General features: G+C 55.0%; 1 protein-coding gene across 1 annotated transcript in view; it reads right to left on the bottom strand.

Annotated features, from left to right (window-relative positions):
• Nucleotides 1-25,254, bottom strand: part of FBN3 (fibrillin 3) — a 259,180-nt gene that overhangs the window by 147,326 nt on the left and 86,600 nt on the right. The window contains exons 6-7 of the mRNA XM_065422247.1: nucleotides 9,663-9,860; nucleotides 8,842-8,967 (exon numbers count right to left, since the gene is read on the bottom strand). Of these exons, the coding sequence (XP_065278319.1) occupies nucleotides 8,842-8,967; nucleotides 9,663-9,860 (324 nt within the window). The remainder of the gene's footprint in view (nucleotides 1-8,841; nucleotides 8,968-9,662; nucleotides 9,861-25,254) is intronic.

Raw genomic sequence — 25,254 nt, 5'->3', positions numbered from 1 at the left:
TAGATTCATAGAATATCAGGGTTCAAAGAGACCTCAGGAGGTCATCTAGTCCAACCCCCTGCTCAAAGCAGGACCAACCCCAACTAAATCATCCCAGCCAGGGCTTTGTCAAGCCAGGCCTTAAAAACCTCTAAGGAAGGATATTCCACCACCTCCCTAGGTAACCCATTCCAGTGCTTCACCACCCTCCTAGTGAAATAGTGTTTCCTAATATCCAACTTAGACCTCCCCCACTGCAACTTGAGACCATTGCTCCTTGTTCTGTCAGCTACCACCACTGAGAACAGCCGAGCTCCATCCTCTTTGGAACCCCCTTTCAGGTAGTTGAAAGCAGCTATCAAATCTCCCCTCACTCTTCTCTTCTGCAGACTAAATAACCCCAGTTTCCTCAGCCTCTCCTCGTAAGTTATGTGCTCCAGCCCCCTAATCATTTCTGTTGCCCTCCACTGGACTCTTTCCAATTTGTCCACATCCTTTCTGTAGTGTGGGACCCAAAACTGGACACAGTACTCCAGATGTGGCCTCACCAGTGCCAAATAGAGGGGAATAATCACTTCCCTCGATCTGCTGGCAATACTCCTACTAATGCAGCCCAATATGCCGTTAGCCTTCTTGGCAACAAGGGCACACTGTTGACTCATATCCAGCTTCTCATCCATTGTAATCCCCAGGTCCTTTTCTGCAGAACTGCCGCTTAGTCAGTTGATCCCCAGCCTGTAGAGGTGTATGGGATTCTTCCATCCTAAGTGCAGGACTCTGCACTTGTCCTTGTTGAACCTCATCAGATTTCCTTTGGCCCAATCCTCCAATTTGTCTAGGTCACTCTGGACCCTATCCCTACCCTCCAGCGTATCTACCACTCCTCCCAGCTTAGTGTCATCTGCGAACTTGCTGAGGGTGCAATCCATCCCATCATCCAGATAATTAATTAAGATATAGAACAAAACCGGCCCCAGGACTGACCCCTGGGGCACTCCGCTTGATACCAGCTGCCAACTATACATTGAGCCGTTGATCACTCCCCATTGAGCCCAACGATCTAGCCAACTTTCTATCCACCTTATAGTCCATTCATCCAATCCAGACTTCTTTAACTTGCTGGCAAGAATACTGTGGGAGACCGTATCAAAAGCTTTGCTGAAGTCAAGATGTATCACGTCCACCACTTTCCCCATAGCCACAGAGCCAGTTATCTCATCATAGAAGGCAATCAGGGGAATGTCCAGGGGAAGACTCTAAAGCACAGAGGGTGGGTTGTGGAAATTATGTTTGCATCATATCTCAGAGAACCACAGTTACAGTAATTAAACATTTCTTCTTCTTCTTCTTCTTCTTCGAGTTGCAGAAATATATTCCAAGTAGGTGACTAGTGAGCAGTCTCCAATCTGGAGGTGGGGCGTGGAGTCTACCTGAGCACAGATCCCAGGACTGCTCTTCCAACATTAGCATTCAGTCTGGAAGAAGCAGTGATTGCATAATGGTCCGTAAATGTATGTATGGATGAGCACTACATACAGGCTGCCCTGCTAATGTCCAATATGGAAATGTCATTGAGGAATGCCACTGATGTTGCCTGCACTCTAGTGCCCGTATCTGCTGAGGCGGCATGGCCGATGCTATCTCACAGGCAGTCTTGATGCAAGATGTTATCTGTTTAGAGATGGTCTGTGCAGAGCCTGCTGGTCCCTTCATGCAGCCCACATGTGATATGAACAGGTGAAGCGAAGAAAGAAACTGTTCAGTTAGAAGGCTAGACAGTGTCTAACATCTAGTGTACAGAGGTTGAGGATGGGCCTCATTCCGCCCTTGGATTTTGGTATCAGGAAATACCGGGAATAGAACCTGTGACCACAGTGTTTTCACGGAACCTCGGCCACTGCTCCCCACACTAGCAGAGAGCTGACCCCCTCAAAGAGCAGTGTCTCGTCAGAGGGGTCCCTGAAGAGCAGTAGGGAGAGGAACTGGATGACGGAGGTAATCGAGACCCAGGCATTGTAAAAGTGGGCCAGCCTTTCCCCACAGGAACGTGGGGATGACCAGGGAGGAAGAAGAACTGGAACAGTGCTCTGGACCAACGAGTCCAAATGGGCACAGAGTGGCCAGGCCCCAAGCTTGAGTGCTTCCTCCTGTGAGACCTATCCCTCTTCCGGGGGTAGTCTCGACTCTCGCTGTCTCCGGGGAAGGGCTGCACAAAGGGGTGCTGCATCCTGAACGGCTGCTGTTGCTGCACCCCACAATGGCATCTCTGTGCATGTGGAATATATACACCCCCAGAGACCCTAAGGTAACCCTTGAATCCTTAAAGGATTTCATCAGTCTTGTCCGAAAACAAGGCAAGTCCTCAATTGCTTGCTGGACACCCAGCACGATCCCTGAGGTCTGGAGCCAGGAAGCCCTCCTCATAGTCATTACCAAAGCCACAGCCCTGGCCGAAGGCTCAGCCACATCAAGGGCAGATTGCAAAGATGTTTTAGCCACCAAGCAGCCCTCAGTGACAAACGTCCCAAACACATCCTGAGAAGCCTCGGGTAACTGCTCCTCAAATTTGGCCACAGCTGACCAGTTGAGGAAGTCATATTTAGCCAGCAAAGCTGGCTGGTTCACGATCCTCCTCTGTAGTGAAGAGGAGCTGTATAGCTTTCTGTCCAAAAGGTACAGGTGCTTCAAGTCTCTGTCTTTGGGGGAAGACTTTAACGTGCCCTGACAGGCTCTGTCATTGACCGCCGTGCCCACCAGGGAGTTCGGGGCCGGATAGGAATAAACCTCCTCATATCCCTGTACTAGCACAAAACAGCGCTTCTCCAAGCACTTGGCCACCAAAGAGCTCAAGGAGTGCCTCATTTATCAGGAGGGCCACTCTTCCAGGGATAGTGGGCTGGAGAATGTCCACAAGTTTACTGGTATTCTCCTGGAAAGACTATCTGAATACTCGCGGATGAGGCCACCTGACGTAATAGGTCCCGGTGTGCCTTGAAGTCCTCCAGGATGGAAGGGAGGATGAACCAGGCAACACCACATCATTGGGGATGAGGACAAGGCTGTTGGCTGGACCAGAGGCAGATCCTGCTCCTGGGGCAGCGTCTCTGGATGGGGAAACTCTGGGGGCTGCACAGGAAGGAGAATTGCGGGCATCTGAACTTGCAACTGATCTGCAGTCCCCAAAACTACACAAGGAGGCAATTTCACTTTTGACTTGGATGATAAGCGAGACCTCTGGGAGCGAGGAGCTTCCCACTGAGCCCAAGGGGGCCACTGGCCTGGGTAAGGCATTGGTGGCCAGTAGGCACCAGGCCAGGGGCCTCCATCCTCGCCTTGGCGCATGCTAACCCTGGTAGTTGTACTGGTCCACTGATGGCCCCCAGACTCCCCCAGGTGAAGTGGAGCAGGAGGACAAGGAACCTGACTCTGAAGCAGAGGGGTCCCGGGACCTCAGAGACATGAGAGGGGTGACTCCAGAGGGAGCCAACAGGCGATCCGACTCATCCATAGCCTAGACCGAGGTCGGAATTGACGCTCCTGATGTAGTCGGCACCACCGGTGTCGAAAAGGTCAGTGCTGCAGGCATGGTCCATCCGATGCAAACTCTGGGACTGGAGCACCCGCATGGGACCGGAGTGCCTCGACGTTGACAGCCTCCATGGAACCATCTGCTGTGTCGATTGTTCAGTGCCGAGGAAGAGTCTGGTACTGAAGAATCATAGAATCATAGAATATCAGGGTTGGAAGGGACCTCAGGAGGTCATCTAGTCCCACCCCCTGCTCAAAGCAGGACCAATCCCCAACTAAATCATCCTCGCAAGGGCTTTGTCAAGCCAGACCTTAAAAGCCTCTAAGGAAGAACCTTGTCTTGTCTCCAGTATTGTATCCATACTGACCCCAGGGAGGAGTGCTTCATGGTGCAGTGCCAAGACTTCCACAGCATGGCCATCGTGGGTGCCAGCCTCACAAAGTCTTGGACCAGTGGTGAGGACGGGACCGAAAGGCAGAGTAGGTCCTCCCCAGCCTGGTACACTGCCACCACCGACACTGTGAGCACTAGCATCATTCCCACCAGTGCCAAACTCAACAGACGCCCAGAGGCCGGAACCAGAGTCGACGGTACAGGGTGTCTGCCCTCCCTACGCAGGACCGAGGAAGGGTCACAGGCACCCGTGCCATCCTGCGTGCTGGAGCCAGGCCCGTGCCGGTCTGCACTCTTCTTAGAGGAGGCAGAAGAGTCACCTGCGACCGGGAGGGCTCCCAATCGGTCTTATGTGATCTCTTCTTTGGCGCAAAAGAGAACGACTCCTGCGCTGGAACAGGAGGCAGCAGAGCTCTCCAAGCTGGGGGGTGATCTGTGGCCCAGGAAGGCCTCAGTTCTGGGTCAGGCCTCATGGGCTGCTCAAGCAGGTGCTGCTTGAGGTGAAGGCTCCGCACCTCCCGTGTCCACTTCTTGAACGATCTGCAGATTGTACCGCACTCCTTAGGGTGGGCTTTGCCCAGGCAGAGCCAGAGCGGCTTGTCAGGGTCACTGGTGGGAAACGCCACTCCACACGCAGGGCAATGCATGAGCCCAGGGAGGGCACCCCGGGAAGCACAGCCGCTAACACTATCACTTTTAACTCCCTGCAACAAGTGCGCAGTTGTGAGACTTCACCACACAGAGCTCTAACTCCAGCCAATGGGTGGTGAGAAGGAACGGGGGTGAGGGGGCGAGGCATGGGAAGGAGCTATCGGCACAAGCACCACCCCTCTATGGGTCCTGCTCGGCACAAGTCTCTGGTTCCGGCACGAGGGGTGCGCACACCTACTTGGAATACACGTCTGCCTCTACTTGAAGAAGAATGATTATGGCCAAGGCCGGCTCTAGGCACCAGCTGAGCAAGCAGGTGCTTGGGGCGGCCAAGGGGAAGGGGTGGCATGTCGGGCTCTTCGGTGGCAATTCGGCGGAGGGTCCCTGTCCCTCTTGGAGGGAAGGCCCTGCCACCGAATTGCCGCTGAAGAAGAAAGCGGCGCGGTGGAGCTGCCGCCGATCGCGATCGCGGCTTCTTTTTTTCCCCCGCCGCTTGGGGCGGCAAAAACTCTGGAGCCGGCCCTGATTATGGCAGCAGCTAGGAGTCCCAGTCACGGATCAGGACCTCTTTCTGCTCGGTGCTGTACAAACCTCGCCACACTAAGGCTCAGGCATGAACTGCTGCTATGGTTATTTCATGAGTGCCCAGCGCCCCCTCCCTTACCCGGTTATTTAATCGCGAGCTGCCTGGGGTTCCATAATTGCAAACAACTCTGCCACCTGGAAGCCAACTCCAGGTCGAACATCTGGTTTCCAGCACATTCATCGCCTCTGATCCTGGTTACTACACAGCCTTGGAAAGGAATGAAAGGGATGTGGAGTTCCTGAAGCAGGGCTAGGTGGGACGACACTTGCATCAGCAGAACAATCACATTTGTTAGCTAAAACGGCAAAGCAGGCAGAGCTGAAGCCAGCAGGGTTTCATTAAGATACATGGGAAAGAGTTTTAATAACCAAGACAGGGGAGCTTTCATTCTGTTTTCCTTTTCACTTGCCAGATGTTTGGAAAAATACAATGAATGTTTATTCCTTTGGGAATGCAGCCTTGCTGGCTAGGTACACAGCCAGCCCTCTGGAATTCAGCCAAGTGGGTTTGGGAGAGTGCCCTCTTTCTAGGGGAGTGTGCATGGGACTCAGACATGCAGTGGAGTGCATGCTACATAGAAGCTGCTTAGAATGGACTGCAAGAAACTAGAGTCAGGCCACAGTCATAAAAAGAGCTGTTACAGCATCGTGGCACCGCAATAAATACCGATCTTTCACTCTACCCAGCGCTCTCTCCTTGCATTTTAGCATGGAAGAGTGTGCCATGTGATACAAGACACATGCCCCCAAACACTGGGTGTTACTAGCCAGTGTGTTCTGTATTTAACTCAGCAATGGCTCACGATGACTGAGTCAGAGACACATCAGCAGCACGGGGGGCTTTCGGAAGTGGGTAAAATTCTGCCTTTCCTCCCACTGATAGGCCTGGCTTAATTACACTTCTTGCTGCCAAAGGAACGTGCGATCCTCTGGTCCAAAACCAGTCAGGCCATTTGTAAATAATTGTTTCTGTCTGTGCAAACGGTCCAGAAAGCACCTCCCTTGTAAACAGATGGAAACACCATGAGGCGGCCCCAGCAGTCAGAGACAGCTGAGCCCAGCCTCCCAGCATAGGCCACCCCACATCCAGCACTGAGCCAGCCAGCCTGACATTCCACGTCACCCCCAGCCAGGCCATGTGCAGCCACGTGACCAGACCCCGACAATCAGAGCAGCCGGCTACCTGCACACAGAGCACACTAGTGCCTTTCCGAAGGCCAGGAACTCTCGTGACTCTGCTAACTCCCATGCTGAAGAAGAGGAGAGTGCCCTTCCTCTGCAGAGCTGTAGCGGCTGGAAAGACCCTTCCAAAAAGCGGAGAGAGGCAGCTGTGCCGAGGAACGCACACACGTATGCTGCACACCCCGTGCCCACAGCTCTGAGTTATGGCTGATCCTGAGCCAGACCATAATCCCCACTCTACGGCTCTGAGCAACAGCGGCCGTGGTGCGGACCCCAAATGTACAGTGGTTGCTATTAAAATCTCGCCCGTAGTTCTTGGGAGCTGTTAAAATAGAACGGCTTCTTTTTATTAGTGGACAATATCCCATATTGTGAGCAGGAACCCTGCCTCTGGAGTATTGTGCCATTTCTGGGAGTGAGGCTGCAGCGATGGTCGAAAAGGCTTTGCCACCTGCCACGCAGCTGGAGATGAGCGAGGCACAGCCCAGCAAACCATTGGAGTGATGGGAACAACCTCGCTTTAGCTACGAATGAGCGAGATGTCCCCGTTTTGGTCCAGGCTTTCCAGTGACATGTCCCCATCTGCACCCGCTTTATGCCTCAGGGGCAATGGGCTGGAATCTGGAATAGCACCGCAGAGATCCCTAGGGTTACTCTGCATTTGCCCTGGTGTACCAGAGATCACAGCCCCCCTGGAGCCAGTACCGCCATGGGATCTCCTCGCTGTCAAGGGAACCAGGCCATCTGCAGGGCTGCCCTCGCTCACCCCTCTACTCGCTGGGCCCCAGTGTCAGCTACTCTGGTCCTGCACTTGGGGCAGGGACAGGGGGATGGAAGAGTGTGGCTTTCACCCACCTTTGTGTTCCCCATTTCCTGGGGCCTCAGAAATGCTCTAACATACGCTCTGCTACCACAGCCCCGGGGAGCAGATGCAGCCATAGCAAAGTGCAGCCCCAACACCTCCCTGATGTGCCCCATGCAGGGCGCTGGGAGCAGAGCCGGGTACAGCCCTCACAGCAACACCCCTGGCATCACGGTGCCCACCTGCCCGGGCAGATTCCCAGGAGGCCGTTTCCATCCTGTGTGCTCCCAGAGCAGCGGAAAGGGGCTTTGACGGACCTGGGAGCCCAGCTACTAATAGCAGTTCTCCGGGCCTCATTGCTTCCTTTTGCTCTCACTACACAACTGTCACAGCCCTCAGAGACTCTCCTCTGAACCAGGAACAAGCAGTGGGTTCATTGACGCAATGACTGAAAATGTAAAACATCCAGGGCTTAAATTCTCACCGAGTCTTTCCTGAAGCCCCAGCGCTCGGGGCTTCTGCCCTACAACAGGCGCTCGGGGCTCCCACCCTACAGCAGACTCTCGGGGCTCCCACCCCACAGCAGACTCTCGGGGCTCCCGCCCCACAGCAGGCGCTCGGGGCTCCCGCCCCACAGCAGACTCTCGGGGCTCCTGCAGGCTTGAAAATATTCCTGGAGCTCTGCTCTGAACAACTCCGGCTAGAAGCATCCCCTGAAGAGTAGCAGCACGAAATGCAGAGCTAGCTCCCTCCACACTGCCCTGACTGGACCCTCCCGGGGCCTCCACCAGGCTGGGGCAATGGCTCAGACTGTGTGGCCCAGCCAGCCCTGCACCTTGTCTACCAAACAGTGGCTTTGGGAATGGAGACACCTGAGTAGTTACTCACCTGCCCACACTCAGCTGGGCTTGTACCACTGCAGTGGCTTCTGGACAGCCTCTGTATGGCGGCTACCAGCATGGGCTGGGTCTAAGCTATTGATCTAGACGGGAAAGCTCCATTCTTCCAGCCCACAACCCTCCCGCCTCCAGATGGCCCTTTTAATCCTGCCATGAGAGGAAGAGCCCCTTCCCTGTGGCGGGCCCAGGAGCTCCTCCATTCTCCATATGATCGTGCAGTCTCCCCAGCCAGGCAGAGAAGTCACAGGCACGTCATTTCTTTTCCAGCGCACAAGGCCACAACACAGAGAAATGGGGCAGCATTTACTCCTGTTACCTCTCAGCCTTCTGAGGAGAGAAATCAGTCACTCCACTGACCCCTCTGTTGTCCTTTGGCCTTTCGAAAGCACACACTAAATGCTGACCGGAGAAGTCCTGAGCTTGCCTGGCTAAAGGGACACGCTTCTCACCTGCGCCGGCCGCGTGCCTGCAAGATGAAATGATACCTCCCTGGGCAGGCCCTTGTGAGTGTCCTGCTGACTCCTGCGCTCCCTGGGTTCGCAGAGTCTCTGCTCAGGCAGGTGGTTCTATCTTGCTACCACGCAGATTTCAGTGACTAAGACACGTGGTTAGTTTCTTCATCCTTTGGTGTGACATATAGCAGCATCTTGGGCTAACACTACCCCACCCTGAGATCGGGTGTGCATTAGCTGGGAGAAGCTTCCACTGACTGCACTTTCCTGCCCTGTCAGCGCAGCTCAGTGAGATGGTGAGAAGATGCCAAGAGAGAACAACAGCTGCTCCCTAGGAGAGGCTTTGGGGATTTCAGGACCTCGTCTTACCTTCACACTTGTGGCTGGTTTCACTCTGCTTGTGTCCTGCGGGACATTTGCACTCATAGGAGCCCACGGTGTTGATGCAGTTTCCACCCTGACACAGGCCTGGGATAGCCTGACATTCATCCACATCTGCAGGGAGAAGAACAAGAACATCAGCAAGTGGGCGAAGCAGTTGCAGTGTACGGCACAGAAGAGGGAGAAGGAGACCAAGGGAGCAGTGAGGCTGGCGCCACAGGCAGAGCAGCGGGGCCAGCTGGGGTGTGATAAGAACAGGAGCATGTTATGTTACTCTCCTTCTGCGGTGCAAGGGGGCGCCATGGCCTGGCCCTGGGCTTATGCGGGGCTAAGCTCTGCCCCCCTGCAATGGGAAACAAGCACCATGGTTGCCAAGTGAAGCCCCTTTACCCACCTGGTGATCACTGTGATTGTTTCCCATATTTCTGAAGTGCGCATCATGCAGCATCTGGCTACTTGTAGCCCAGTTTGGCAAGTTCCCGTCGCCGGTGCAGGCAACAGCCACGCCAGCGCTGGGGAAGGTCCCGAGGCCCCGGGCTCCGAGGCTCACCATTCATTGCAGTTAGAGCTGGCTGAAACGGGGGGTTTCTGGTTTGGGAGAATTTCAGCATTTTGATTTTGGTTTCGTTCTGGAGCAGAGCAGCATCCCAGGGACCCTGCCTTTGACTGGATGAAAGTTCAGCCAACCTGGCTCCTTTTCAGGAGAAATGTCCGGGCTGATGAACTGGTTTCATTGGAAGATTTCCAGCCAGGTTGGGCTGCATTTTCTGTCTGGCTGAGACCCAGCAGCCCCTTTCCATGGCACTCACCTTGGCAGGCTCCAGTGCGTATATTGGGGATGAAGCCCCGGCGGCAGGGGTGAGGCTGGGCAGGGCACATCTCACATGGGTGACCCCAGGCCCGTCCAATGGTGGCACAACACATGGTCTTGGTGCAGACAATTCCACTGAGCTGGCCCTGGCACATTTGGTTATTCACCTGGCTGAAGCAGGGACCGGTGCGATAGTCTGAGAAGAAACCAAAAACCAGGAGGTTAGAACAAGACCGAAAACCCAGCTTTGGCCAGCATGGTCTGGTACCTGCTCCTCTCTCTTGTGCTGCGCTTGGGTGCAACCTGTGAGCTGGAGCCTGCTCTCCCCCTCACAAGGCAGCAACACCAACATCTCGCCCCTGACAATGTACATCGGTCCCAGAGACCTCCCCAGACTCCAGCCCACTCTCTGAATAGATTATCCGATGCCTGGCATGTGGGCATTGTGCTACCATTTTTAACTCTTCCCTGTCCAAAGTGGTCAGGCTCCCTGGAGCTGTGAACATCTGCAACCCCATATAACCTTGCATGGTTTAAGATATCTGCAGCTGTTTGCCAAATGGCAGAGTATTATGGGATTGAAGATACCCCCACCATTCAGATTGCTGGCTGATCTGTCAAGGTCTCTGGGGGTTGCTTGTGATAACTAGCTGTGATATCACGATGCTTGTCAGAGAGATGGACTGTATCTGTCTTCAATGGAAGGTCCTAGGGATCTGGAGGAAAAAACGGTTACTTACCTTCTGTAACTGTTGTTCTTCGAGATGTGTTGTTCACGTCCATTACACATTAGGTGTGCGCGCGCCGCGTGCACGAACGTCAGAAACTTTTCCCCTCAACGGCTCCCGTCGGGCCTGCAGGGTCTCCCCTCCCGCCAGAGTGGCGCCCCGCTCTAGCATATATATATCCCTGCCGGCCCGACCCTCCCTCGGTTCCTTCTTGCCGGTGACTCCGACAGAGGGGAAGGAGGGTGGGAAGTGTAATGGACGTGAACAACACATCTCGAAGAACAACAGTTACAGAAGGTAAGTAACCGTTTTTTCTTCTTCGAGTGATTGTTCACGTCCATTACACATTAGGTGACTCACAAGCTTACCATTGGAGGAGGGTAGGAGTCAAGGAATAATCGACTGAAGCACAGCTCTACCGACCGCCGCGTCCTCTCTGGTCTGATGATGGATCGCGTAGTGGGCTGTGAACGTATGCACCGACGACCAGGTGGCCGCTTTACAGATTTCCTGGAGTGGAACCTGCGCCAAGAACGCCGCCGAGGACGCTTGGGCCCTAGTAGAGTGAGCCCTGATCTCCAGGGCTGGTACGTTAGCGAGCTCATAGCACGTGCGTATGCAAAGCACAATCCATGCCGACAAGCGTTGCGTCGAGATAGGTTGGCCTCTCATTCGCTCCGCAATGGCAACGAACAGTTGAGTCGACTTGCGGAATGGCCTGGTCCGTTCTAGATAAAAAGCCAATGCCCTACGGACATCGAGGGTATGCAAGCTGCGTTGGCTTGGGTCCGAGTGTGGCTTAGGGAAGAACACCGGTAAACAAACGTCCTGTCCCGTATGAAACTGCGTGACCACTTTCGGGAGGAATTTCAGGTGCGGTCTGAGCTGCACCTTATCTTTATAAAAAACTGTATAGGGAGGTTCCGAAGTGAGGGCCCTCAACTCCGAGACCCTCCTAGCCGACGTGATGGCCACGAGAAACGCTACCTTCCATGAGAGGTGCATGAGGGAGCAAGAGGCCAGGGGTTCGAAGGGCGGCCCCATGAGCTTAGTGAGGACCAGGTTGAGATTCCACGCAGGGACCGGCGGGCGCGAGTAGGGAAACACCTTGTCCAGCCCCTTGAGGAATCGGGCTACTGTGGGGTTAGAGAACACCGAAGCCCCCAACTCCCCAGGGTGGAACGCCGATATGGCAGCCAGATGCACCTTAATTGAGGCGGGGGCGAGCCCCTGATGCTTGAGGTGCAGCAAGTAGTCCAGAATCGATGGGACTGAGGCCTGCAGAGGCTGGATGTGATGAGGCTCACACCAGTGGGAGAACCGTTTCCATTTGGCGAGGTAGGTCGCTCTTGTGGAGGGCTTCCTACTACCAAGGAGGACCTGCTGGACCTGATGGGAGCACCTGTGCTCCATATCGTTTAGCCAGAGAGAAACCATGCTGTGAGATGTAGCGACGGTAGGTTCGGGTGGAGTAGGCGACCTCGGTCTTGCGTGATGAGGTCGTGATGGAGGGGGAGGGCGATCGGAGTGGTCACGGACAGTTCCAACAGGGTCGTGAACCAGTGTTGGCGTGGCCACGCCGGGGCGATGAGGATGACTGTCGCCTTGTCCCTGCGGGTTTTGAGGAGGACCCTGTGGATGAGCGGGAATGGGGGGAAGGCATACATCAGGCTCCCGCCCCACGGAATTGCGAAGGCATCTGCCAATGAGCCCGGACTGAGGTTCTGGAATGAACAAAATTGAGGGCATTGGCTGTTGTCCTTGGTGGCAAAGAGATCCACCTGGGGAAACCCCCACCTCCGGAAGATTAAATGCAGGACGTCCTGTCTCAACGTCCACTCGTGCATGTGATAGGACTGGCTGAGGCGGTCCGCTAACCCGTTTTGGGGCCCCGGGAGATATGTCGCTAGTAGGTGGACTGAATGGGCTATGCAGAAGTCCCAGAGGAGGAGCGCCTCGCGACAGAGGGGAGAGGACCGGGACCCGCCCTGCTTGTTTATGTAGAACATGGCGGTAGTGTTGTCCGTCAGAACTGACACGCTGTGGCCTTCTATGGTAGCGTGAAAGGTCTGGCAGGCGAGGCGAACCGCCCTCAACTCCTTCAGGTTGATATGAAGCAACTTTTCTTCCCTGGACCATAAGCCCTGAGTCCGCAGGTCCCCCAGGTGCGCCCCCCAACCCAGGTCCGACGCGTCTGTTACTAACGTCAGAACGGGTTGCGGGGTGGCGAAAGGGACCCCTGCACAAACTTGCTGCCGATCGAGCCACCAACAGAGAGAGTTCGACACCCGAGCCGGGATCGTCACGACCAGGTCTAAGGGGTCTCTGTTGGGGCGATATGTTTGGGCCAGCCACAACTGCAATGGCCTGAGTCTGAGGCGTGCGTGTCCGACTACGTGGGTGCAGGCCGCCATGTGCCCCAAAAGCTGCAAGCAGCATCTGGCCGTGGTCGTGGGGAATTGCTGGATGGAGCTCGCGACCTTCTGAATGGCCAAGAACCGCGATACGGGAAGACTCGCCCGTGCCGCCACTGAGTCCAGGACTGCCCCTATGAAGTCCAGTCTCTGCGTGGGGACCAGCGATGACTTGGGTACATTGACCAGTAGACCGAGCTTGCGGAACACCTGTAGTGCCAACGTCACATGGGAGCGAACCTCGGCCTCCGACCGGCCCGCAAGGAGCCAGTCGTCCAAGTATGGGTAGACGCGCATCCGTCTTTTTCGAAGAAAAGCTGCCACCACGGACATGCATTTTGTGAATACGCGCGGGGCCGTTGCCAGGCCGAAGGGCAAGACCGTAAATTGAAAATGGTGCTGGTTGATAGTGAAGCGCAGGAACCGCCGGTGGGCCGGGCGGATGGCAATGTGAAAGTAGGCATCTTTCATATCGAGGGCAGCGTACCAATCTCCCGGATCCAGGGACGGGATAATAGCACCAAGGGAGACCATACGAAAACGTGTTTTGAGCAAGTATTTGTTTAGTTTGCGTAGGTCCAAAATAGGACGGAGGCCCCCTTTTGCTTTGGGAATGAGGAAGTATCTGGAATAGAACCCTTTCCCCCTGAGGTCCGGAGGAACCTCTTCCACCGCTCCTACTGTGAGGAGGGTCTGTACCTCCTGCATGAGGAGTTGCTCGTGAGAGGGGTCCCTGAAGAGGGACGGGGATGGGGGGTGGAAGGGAGGGGGCGAGGAGAACTGAAGGGTGTAGCCCGCCTCCACCGTGCGCAGGACCCAGTGGTCCGATGTTATATGTGACCAAGCACGGTAAAAATGGGACAGGCGGTCCCTGAAACACAGAGGGGGATCTGGAATAGAGGTTGGTACTCTGTCCTCGATCGCAGCTTCAAAACCCTTGCTTGTTTCCCGGCTGCGGCTTGCTTTGGCCATGATTCTGGCCCTGGTTAGGCGTGTTGTTGCGTCTACGCCTGTTATCCCTGCCCGTCCTGCGGTACAGTTCCTGTCTAGGACGAGGGTGGTACTGCCTCTGCGGAGGTTGGGGCTTAAAGGGCTTCCTCTGCGTCACTGGGGTGTGCATCCCCAACGACTTGAGGGTAGCTCGAGAGTCTTTGAGGCTATGCAGTCTGGCGTCCGTCTGGTCCGAGAACAAGCCTGATCCCTCGAATGGAAGGTCTTGGAGGGTGTTTTGCACCTCTGGGGGAAGGCCGGAAGCCTGTAGCCACGCCGAGCGCCTCATTACCACTCCTGACGCGATTGTCCTGGCGGCTGCGTCTGCGGAGTCAAGGGAGGCCTGTAGAGAGGTCTTGGCTACTGCCTTCCCTTCGTCTACTATGGCGGCAAATTCGGGTTGCGAGCCCTGAGGCAAGGCTTCCTTGAACTTGGAGACCGATGCCCAGGAATTGAAGTTGTGTCTGTTCAGAATCGCTTGTTGGTTTGCGATCCTCAACTGGAGGCCTCCGGACGAGTAGACCTTTCTTCCAAATAAGTCCAAGCGTTTTGCCTCCTTGGCCTTGGGGGCCGGGGCTTGCTGGCCATGTCGCTCCCGTTCGTTGACCGCAGAGACGACCAGCGAACATGGTGTTGGATGAGAGAATAGGAAATCAAACTCTTTAGATGGGGCGAAGTATTTCCTCTCTACGCCCTTTGCAGTAGGCGCACTGGAGGCTGGTGTTTGCCATACTGTCTTATAATTAGACTGGACCATTTTTATGAGCGGGAGCGCGATCCTGGAGGGGCCCTCCGGGCTTAGAATGTCGACCATAGGGTCCTCCTGCTCAACAGTCTCCTCTGCCTGCATCCCCAAATTGAGGGCTACTCGGCAGAGCAGGTCCTGGTGCGCCCGATGGTCAATCGGGGGAGGACCGGACACGGTTGTGCCCGCCACGGCTTCGTCTGGCGAGGAGGAGAAGGTCATGGCCTTTTGCGCGTCTTCCTCCTCCTGCAACTCCTCATCGGCTGGGTGCTCCTCCGGAGTGCTTTCCCTGACGTGGGTCTGGGACGGTGCCGGGCTCGGTGCCGAGTCAGCCCTTTCCCTCTCTGGCGGCCTGGAGACCGTGGCCTCTTTGCGAGAGGGTGGGCGCCACTGTGGAGAGCGGGACCGGTGTCCCGAGGGGCCAGATCTCGAGGTCCTGGACGGGGGGCCTTGTTGGTGGTAGGCCCAAGGGGTCCAGAATGGCCATTGTCCTGGATGGCCCCACTGTGGGTGCCAAGTGGCTTCGTGCTCCCTACTGGTCTGTGCTCTGTGGGCATATCTGGTGGAATGGCCCGAGTCTACCTCCGAAACTACGGACGGTGATCTAGAGGGCCACGGCGGTGCCGTGGAATGGTGCCGGTCCGGGGTCGGAGAGCGGTGCTTTCGTGACCGGGACCGGGAGTAGCGCCTTGCTGACCTGGACCTGGATCGGTACCGGTGACCCCGGGACCGGGAACGACTGCGGGAGGACGGTCTCGGGGATCGCGCAACCGATACGTCCCGGTGCCTACTCGAGCAGGGCTGCTGGGCCGGTGCCTTGCGCTTGTTGGGGCCCGACGGTTGTGCGGCCCTCTGCGCGGAGGGAAGCCGGGAGTCCACCGAGGCGGAGCTCGACCGGGACCGGCGCCGTGAACGGTGCCGAGATGGCGACCGTGATGGGCGCATCATCGCCAGCTTGCTTTTGGATGGCAGTCTCGGCGGAATGTCCTTAGCGCGGAGGGTACCCTCAGCGGACAATTCAATGAGGTCCTTTGCTGCCTCAAATGTGTCCGGGGTGGAGGGCTGTTCCAAAAGTTCCTCCAGCCCTTCCTCCTCACTCGACGCGCCTATCCCGGGGCTCGACGGGCCTTTCGGCGCTGGAGCCACTGGCACCGGGATCTGTGCTGGGGCCGCAACGGCCTTAGGAGCACTTGCGGTCTTCGCGGGCGCTACCCTCCTGTGCGGGGAACGTCCTCGGGCCTTGGGTTGGCCCTTCGATTTAGCCGGCGAAGACGACCGGTGCCGGAGGTGTTCCCGCTGATTCGGTGCCGTGGGCTTAGGTTGCCCCGCCGGCGTCGGATCACGAACCGATGCCGGGGCACTCCGCACCGAGGTTGACGGTGCCGTTGAAGTGGAGGGCTGTAACGCCGTCTCCATGAGCAGCTGCTTCAAGCGAAAGTCTCTCTCTTTTTTAGTCCTAGGCTTGAAAGCCTTGCAGATCTTGCAGCGCTCCTTTTGATGTGCTTCCCCCAGACAACGGAGACACGAGTCGTGTGGGTCGCTTACTGGCATGGGCTTGCGGCACGTGGCACAAGCCTTAAAGCCTTGGGCGTGCGGCATGCCCCGCCGTCCAGGGCCGGTGCCGGGGTTGGTCAAACACCAGACACAAAAGAAGTTTAAGTCTTTCTAAATAGCCAGGGGCTTAACACTAACTACTGAAGAACTGATAACTGAAGATAACACTGAGTACTATGCTAAGGGCCACTCTCAGACGAGAGATAGAGTTGTTCCAACGTCGCCACGGGCGGTAAGAAGGAACTGAGGGAGGGTCGGGCCGGCAGGGATATATATACGCTAGAGCGGGGCGCCGCTCTGGCGGGAGGGGAGACCCTGCAGGCCCGACGGGAGCCGCTGAGGGGAAAAGTTTCCGACGTTCGTGCACGCGGCGCGCGCACACCTAATGTGTAATGGACGTGAACAATCACTCGAAGAATAGTCCAGGTGATTTGGATGCCCTGGGCATTGCATTTCCATTGCATACTTTCTAATGGATGGGTTTGCACATTGAATTCCCTGCCTTTTTGACTTTGCTTTTCTTTCAGAGAACAGCAAAGCTCTACTGAGGATTTTCCCCGTAAGTTAGTGACAGCTATTTATACTCTTAGCTCCAGGTTAACAATCTGTTGTGTCAGGAACAGATGTTTAGTATTGAGTTCACTGCTGAGTGGCTTCTAAAGGAAATCAGCTCCTGGTCTCTCCTGAAAAGCTTTCTAGAGAGAGAGAGAAAGCTTCCCAGGCAGGACTGAGCCCTCCCGGGTTATGTAGTGTGCACAGCCCTGGCATAGGAATGCCTGCTCCTCCATCAGTCTGTACAAGGAGAACCTCCAGCAATTACACATGCAATAGTGATTCATTTCTCCTGGGTAACTATGAAAGGCCCCTTGGCAATTTTAACTGGCTCTTTAACACGTCGATGCTACAGCAACAGTGGGCCCGTTTCCCAGTTCCAACAAGGAGACACCTGTGCCTTACAAGCTACATTAGTTGGGTTATTTGCAGTGAGAATGGTGTTTTGCTGCTCCCTGGGCTCGCCTGATCCCTGGTTGGGGATATTAGCACATCAGGGATTCATCAAGAAACTCACTTCTAAAACATGAAGGGCCTTTTACTTCTGCTGAGAGAGATGATTTCATGCAAATGTTTCATCTGTTCGTGGAAGAAGGACCTTTGACCTTAGTACAGTCAGACCGAAAACTCCTACATTAAACATCTGAAGAAGTCCAGGAAACAACAGCTGAGGGTGCTGCTCTGTCTCTAACTTACTCCCATGCAATGTAGGTGCTGGCAGAACAGCCGGGTATTTTATGCAGGCTGCGATTTTCAAAGTTGCTTAGGGATTTCAGCGCTGGATTTCCCATTAATGAACTTGGAGCAGCAATTCCTCCGGCAGTGCTGTGAATCCCAGGCTGCATTCTGCATGCTGCGATGTCCAGATGAGTCCACGGCAGCCCTAACGCTAAACTGCCTGGGTTTGAAATGTACAGCACCAAACTGGTGTGGAAGGTGTGTACCGGGAGGCCATATCTTCGGTAGTGGCTGTATTTAACTGGGCCCACAAGTGTTTTCTCCTGATATATACACATAAAAGCGCAAAATTAAGACCACACAATCAAGTTTAATTTTTGCATTTCTTGGCTTCTGAATGCTTCATTCCATAACGCTAACACTCTCTGAACATATGTTTTGTATGGAATTTCTTCAGATTGTTGTTGTTGTTTTTAAACCCTAAGACACATGTGCAAACAGAAAAAGATTAAAGGGATCCAAGCAAATCCAGCCAGTAAGAGTGACAGTACAGGAAGCGTATCTCCCTATGTAACAATCATGCAACTTAGTCCTACCCTCACCCCTGGCAAGGAAGCTGCTTGGGGCTGGGCCTAGACCAAATGGCGCCCCAGGTGAGGAGCATCTTTGTGCCCCCCTCCCATGTGTTAAACTTTTCAATACCTTATTTTTTATTACATTTGTAGCCCATTTCATGACTGTGATGCATGATCTACATGCATGCTTTATCTCTATCGTATGAGACAATACAGTTGCACATTAGGAGCTGTACATCTGGATTCAGGCCATAGAGAAGTGAGGCTGCGAGTCTCTCATGGAGGTCGCAGAAGTGACAGATTCCGTGACTTTCTGCGACCTCTGTGATTTCCACAGCTGCAGCAGCTAGTGCAGCTGACCCCAGAGCCAGGCCCAGCCGTACCAGCCGCGTCAGCCATGGCTGGACCAGCCCAAGGGCCAGCCACTTGGGTGCCAGCCACACCGGCCACTGCTGGAGTGGCCCCAGGGCCAGTCGCTCGGGCAGCCCCGGGGCCAGTTGCACTGGCCACTGCTCAGGTGACCCCGGGCAGCTGGCCCCGGGGACAGCCCGGGCAGCAGTCCCAGGGCAGCCCTGGAGACCACCAGAGCAGCAGTGGTCCCAGGGGCCACTCCAGAGGCGGCCGGAGCAGGGGCCAGAGCAGCGGCCCCAGGGGTGGCTGGAGGCAGTCAGCCCCCACTACAGGAGCAGCAGTGCCCCGGAGGCCCCCAATAAGGGTGGAGCCTCAACCTGGGGCTGGGTTTCATGGTCCCAGGTACGCAAGCATCTGCTCCTATAAACCCTGCAGGCCCAGATCTGAGACCTGTGGGTCATGACCAGGGCCGGCTCCAGGCACCAGCCCACCAAGCGTGTGCTTGGGGCGGCGCCTGGAGGGGGGCGGCGCGGCGGGGTGCTCCGGCCCGAAAGCGGGGCCGCGACCGGGCTCGCGGCCCTCCCCGCGGCGCTCCGGCCGGTCGGGGAGAGCGCAGAGCCCCGGCCGGGCTTGCCGCCCTCCCCCCAGCACTCTGGCCGCCGGGGAGAGCGGAGAGCCCCGGCTGGGCTCTCCGCCCTCCTCCCGGCGCTCTGGCTGCCGGGGGCTCTCTGCCCTCCCCCCGGCGCTCTGGCCGCCGGGGAGAGTGGAGAGCCCCGGCCGGGCTCTCCGCCCTGCTCCCGGCACTGTGGCCGCCAGGGAGAGCGGAGAGCCCCGGCCGGGCTCTCCGCCCTGCTCCCGGCGCTCTGGCCGCCGGGGAGAGCAGAGAGCCCCGGCCGGGCTCTCCGCCCTGCTCCCGGCGCTCTGGCCGCCGGGGAGAGCGGAGAGCCCCGGCCGGGCTCTCCGTCCTGCTCCCGGCGCTCTGGCCGGTCGGGGACTGCGGGCCCGCAGCCGGGCTCAGCGCCCTCCCCTGCCGCAATGGGGGTGGGGTGGGGGGGGCGGCCGGTGGCTTTTTTGCCTAGGGCGGCAAAAAAGCCAGAGCCGGCCCTGGTCATGACATTGCCCAGCTAGAGGCTGGGGGAAACAATTTGTGTTTGCTTTGGAACATTCTGGTAATAAAAGCAGACCCCAAGAAGGGCTGTAATTGGATTTGTGAAATCCACTTTTTGAGTTTACTGAGAACCAAAGAGGGCAAATCAAGGCAGGGTGCCACAAAGCCACCTCCGGTCATGAGGGGGTATGGGGGAGGCAGCCAACTCTGTTACAGTTGCAATGAAATTTCACATATTTCATGAACGATACCTAGGCCTAACTAGGGTTACCATATTTCAGCAAGCAAAAAAGAGGACGGGAGGAGCCCCGCCCCTGCCCCTCCCACTTCCCGCCCCCCTCAGAACCCCCAACCCTCCCCCCCGCTCCTTGTCCCCTGACTGCCCCCTCCTGGGACCCCTGCCCCTAACTGCCCCCCAGGACTACACCCCCTACCTAAGCCTCCCTGCCTCTTGTCCCCTAACTGTCCCCTCCTGAGACCCTCCCCCCATCCTAACTGGCCCCCTAGGACCCTACCCCCTACCTGTACCCTGACTGCTCCAACCCTTATCCACACCCCCACCCCCAGACAGACCCCTGGGACTCCCACGCCCCATCCAACCACTCCCCACCCCCTGACAGCCCCCCCCAGAACTCCTGACCCATCTAAACCCATCTGCTCCCTGTCCCATTGACTGCTCCGATCCCTCTCCCCACTCCTGCCCCCTGACAGCCCCCCCCAGAACTCCCAACCCCCCCCTCGCTCCTTGTCCCCTGACTGCCCCCTCCTGGGACCCCTGCTCCTAACTGCTCTCCAGAACCCCCCCCCCTACCTAAGCCTCTCTGTTCCTTATCCCCTAACTGCCCCCTCCTAAGACCCCCCCCAACTGCCCCCCAGGACCCTACCCCCTACCTGTACCCTGACTGCTCCAACCCTTATCCACACCCCCACCCCCAGAAAGCCCCCCCCCGAACTCCCGACCCCCCCCCGTCTCTTGACTGCCCCCTCCAAAACCTCCCTGCCCCTTCTCCGACCCCCTGGCCCCCTTGTTGTTGGCCTTCGCCTAATGTCTCTGTGAACTTGCTCAGGAACGACCTGAGCCGTTCGTCCCGGCAGGCTGGCTGGCAGGGGAGGAGGAGCGGGGGAGGAGCTCCAGACTGCCGGAGGCGATCTGCGAATGCAGGGAGGGAGGGAGTGATCTCAGCTGCAGGGGAGAGGAGGAGGGGCTCTCTCTGGCTGTCGGAGCCTCATGTAAGTGGCACCATCCGGCCGGCTGCCCTGTTAGCCGCGCGTGCTCTGCATGGGGGGGGGGGAAAGTCCGGACATTTACAAATTCCTCCCGGACGCTATTTTTAGCTCAAAAATCCGGACATGTCCGGGGGAATCCGGACGAATGGTAACCCTAGGCCTAACTAACCGTAGGACGATGCAGGGCACCTAATAAACGAGGCCTATTTCACCTATTTCCCAATGGAAAGGAGCATGGCCCTCAATATGTCTGATGGGATTGTACTATGGTGTATGCCTCCTGGTATCTGTAGTGCATTGAGGACTGGGTTAGAGTTGCAAGCTATCACTTTCAGAGTGTGGGGAGGGGTTCCTGGTCCTGCTTGAAGGCTGGGGCTCTGTAGGGAAGTGTATGAGCACAGGCAGTCTGTAAAGAGCAAGCCTAGAGCAAGGCTGCCTTAGGAAGCAGCCTGCTTTGTCTCTCTCTGGTTTTGGGTACTGTGCATTATTGTTCTGAATTCTAAGAAATAAAGTCACGTTACATTGCAACCTTCCAGCCAGAGTACTGCATGATTTAATCTAACATCTCTCTGTCTGTGCTGTGAACATAACTGTATCTGGAAAAGGCTCTGGATTAATTTATAAAGACAAAGCCTATAACCACACAAGGACAAAACTCAGGCACCACAACTGGCTTCAAAGCAAAGTGGGGGAAGAGTCAAACTGAATATCTGACAGTGTTGCTGAATGTGCCCAGAAGGAATTCCTGGCAATTAATAATGGGGCCCAACATTTGCCATTGAAAAGGAAAATGAATCACTTTAAAATATACTTGACAAAAATAGATTTTCATATTTAGATTTAATTCTCGGAGGGAAAGCAGGGCAATATAAGAACCTATATAGACCAGGCTAGACTAGAATATGCTTATCAGTCCTGTTCCTCTTTGGAATCTCCGTAAGGAAGAAACCTCATGGAGGCAAATACAGTTTGTGTCTAACACTTTGACTCAATTCCTGCATCTCATATAGGTGTGGAGAAGGCAGATGCAGTAGCTGCCTTGAGCTTTCAGCCATAGCCAGCTAGAGGGAAAAGATGGTTTCTAAACTTTACTGCTGGTGCTGTCTGCACTATACAAAAACACGGGGGCGGCACTGCCGACATCAGACAGTCAAGTGCGAGCAGTCTGCAATATAAATTCATCCAGCCAGATCTCCCAAATCACAGAGGGCTCAAGCCTGCGAGACTGGGAGCACTGCCTGTTATTATGGTTGCCCAACACTTCCCATTATACAGGGCCGGCTCTAGGATTTTTTCCGCCCAAGGCAAAAACAATTTTGGCCGCTCCCCCCCCTCCGCCTCAACTCCGCCCCTTCCCCAAATCCCCAGCCCTGCCTCCTCCCCCCAGGCTCTCAAGCCTAGGAGGGAGGGAGGGAGGGGGAGAAGCGGCGCCCGCGCCGCGGCCACTCGGAGGCTCTCAAACCTGGGAGGGAGGGGGAGATCCCGAGCGGCTGCTGGGCGCGAAACAGCTGTTTCGCGCGCCGTGGCAGCAGCAGCGGAGGTGAGCTAGGGCGGCCGGGGCACATTTTTAGGGGCGGCATTCTGGCGCCGGCCATGCCGCCCCTAAAAATGTGCCGCCCCAAGCACCAGCTTGTTTTGCTGGTGCCTAGAGCCGGCCCTGCCATTATAAGACCCTGTTTTCAGTTGCTTAGAACTTTGCCAAATGTTAGCCACTTGGCTGACATTTTCCATGCCAGGGGCTGCTTTTAAAAAAAAAAAATTCAGCCAAAACTCTTCAACTGTTTCTGAGAATGAGGGTAGGAAAAATACATTGTTTTGCCCATATTAAACTATTCTGATGGCCTTTTCTTTGAGAAGATCTAGTGCCCCCATGCTTTGGGGTCGGGAAGAAAATTTCCCCTGGGTCAGATTGGCAGAGATCCTGGGTTTTTTTGCCTTCCTCTGCAGCCAGGGGCACAGGTCACTTGCAGGTTTAAACTAGTGTAAATGATGAATTCTCTATAACATGAAGACTCTAAACCATGTTTTGAGGACTTAAGTAACACACCCAGAGGTTTGGGGTCTATTACAGGAATGGCTGGGCGAGGTTCTGTGGCCTGCGTTGTGCAGGAGGTCAGACTAGATGATCATGATGGTCCCTTCTGACCTTAAAGTCTATGAGACTTGACCTTCGGGTCAGGGATGTACCTTTTGCTGTGCCTGTGAAAATCAACCCAAATTGCCCAAATTATAAGCCTTTGAAAAATCACAATTCACAAATGCTCCGTAGATATGTGCTAGAGCTCGGTAGCTAAAATCCCCAAAGATTCTGTCTGCACTGAGTATGCTCCAGCTCAGGGTTGCAGGGGCTGAGCAAGACTTTCCCTGAAATTGTAGTTCTGGGCTGCTACAGGCCATGCCAGAGCCAGGGACTGGAACAGAAAGCTGGGAGACCATCTCACCTGTGCTCTTCAAAGACCACCCTGAAGAGGATGGACCTGCTCTGGGGATGGATCAGGGCTATGTAGTGAAGGAGGCTGTTGTCTGTAGGCTCCTCATTCCTGGAGGGGATGCAGGAAGAGAAAGGATGGTCTCACGGTTAAGGCAGTCGAATGCTGCCCTGGAGAACTGGATTCTGTCCCTGCCTCTGCCACAGAGTCCCTGCATGGTGCTGGGCAAGTCACTTCAACCAGACTTTTCACGGGTGGGTCACCAATTGTGTCTCCTCATTTTCCGGGTGCCTGACTTGGAACCCTGCGGTCTGATTTGCAGAAGTGCTGAGTGCTCACAGCTGCAACTGAAATCAACGGGAGCTTTGAACATATACAGTGCTAGATGAAGCTCAGTACCCTGAACAATCAGGGCCTAGGTTTCTCAAATTGGGAACCCAAAATTAATAGATACCTTTGACTTTAATCTCTCTGTGCTACAGTTCCCCATCTGTCTAATGGGAATAATCCCAAGCCCACACCTTGCAGGGTCATTGTGAAAATAAATGGTGATGCACTCTACTATAGCGATGAGCACCTTAGAAATTCCATGAGGAAACCAATAGCTAACATAAGAACAGCCATAGAGGTGTCACGGAGTGTGGGGGAGTCAGGGCCCTGCACCCCCCAATTCCTGCGATTCACCATGACTCTCAGCCAACACAGTCCAAAACAGAGCTTGTAAGTACAGAAAACAAGACCCCTCAGTCAGGTCCATCTTGTGGGGTAGGGAGCCTCCCTCCATTTCCCCAGCCAGCTCCAAACTGAAACCCCCTCCAGCCACACACTCCGGCTCCTCCTCCAGCCTTTGTCCAGTTTCCCGGGCAGAAGGTGTCACCTGGCCCCAACCCCCTCCTAGGCTCAGGTTACGTGCTCAAGTATCATCCCGCAAGTGAAGTCACTCCCTGATATCCCACCGCCATCAGTGTTAATGCAGACAGTAAACTAGTAAAACTCCCATGTAACATTACCAGGTTAATACCCCCTACTCCATCACAGAGGGTCAGCCCAAAGGTCCATCTAGCCCAGTGTGCTGTCTTCCCACAGTGGCCAGTGCCAGGTGCTTAGGAGGGAATGAACAGAACAGGGCAGTTCGTCGAGTAATCCATCCTCTGTTGTCCAGTCCCAGCTTCTGGCAGTTGGAGGTTTAGGGATGCCCAGAGCTCAGTTCAACCTTGAGCACAGAAATTGAATAGTACGCAGAAGGGCTGTCAAGCAATTGAAAAAATTAATCGTGATTGAAAAAATTAATCACGATTAATCGCGTTGATAACAAATAATAGAATACCATTTACTTAAATATTTTTGGATATTTTCTACATTTTCAAATATATAGATTTCAATCACAACACAGAATACACTTTATATTTGTTTTTGATTACAAATATTTTCACTGTATAAAAACAAAAGAAATAGCATTTTTCAATTCACCTAATACAAGTACTGTAGTGCAATCTCTTTATCATGAAAGTTGAACTTACAAATGTAGAATTATGTACAAAAAACCCTGCACTAAAAATAAAAGACTGTAAAACTTTAGAGCCTACAAGTCCACTCAGTCCTACTTCTTGTTCAGCCAATCGCTCAGACAAACAAGTTTGTTTACATTTTCAGGAGCTAATGCTGCCCGCTTTTTGTTTACAATGTCATCTGAAAATGAGAACAGGCGTTTGTGTGGCAATGCTGTAGCCGGCCTCTCAAGATATTTACGTGCCAGATGCGCTAAAGATTCATATGTCCCTTCATGCTTCGACCCCCATTCCAGAGGACATGCGTCCATGCTGATGACAGTTCTGCTCGATAACAATGCAAAGCAGTGTGGACTGACGCATGCTCATTTTCATTATCTCAGTCAGATGCCACCAGCAGAAGGTTGATTTTCTTTTTTGGGGGTTCAGGTTCTGTAGTTTCCACATCGAAGTGTTGCTCTTTTAAGACTTTTGAAAACATGCTCCTAGGGTGACCAGATGGGATGAAGAAAATATCGGGACATATGGGGGAGGGGGGGGGTCCCTTCCGGCGGAGCAAAGAAAAAGAAAGGGGGGGAAAAAAGCGGAGTCCCGCTGGCAGAGAAGGAAAAAAACAAACAAAAAAAGAGTCCCAGAGTCCCGCCAGCAGAGAGAGAGGAAAAAAAACCGGAGTCCCGGAGTCCCGCCGGCAGAGGGGGAGGGGGGGGGGGGGAAAAAGCGGAGTCCCGTCG

Source organism: Emys orbicularis, chromosome 24 (genome assembly GCF_028017835.1).
Source record: "Emys orbicularis isolate rEmyOrb1 chromosome 24, rEmyOrb1.hap1, whole genome shotgun sequence".
Lineage (NCBI taxonomy): Eukaryota > Metazoa > Chordata > Testudines > Emydidae > Emys > Emys orbicularis.
Note: the sequence above shows the minus strand (reverse complement) of the source record. Positions and strands in the feature narration are given on the sequence as shown.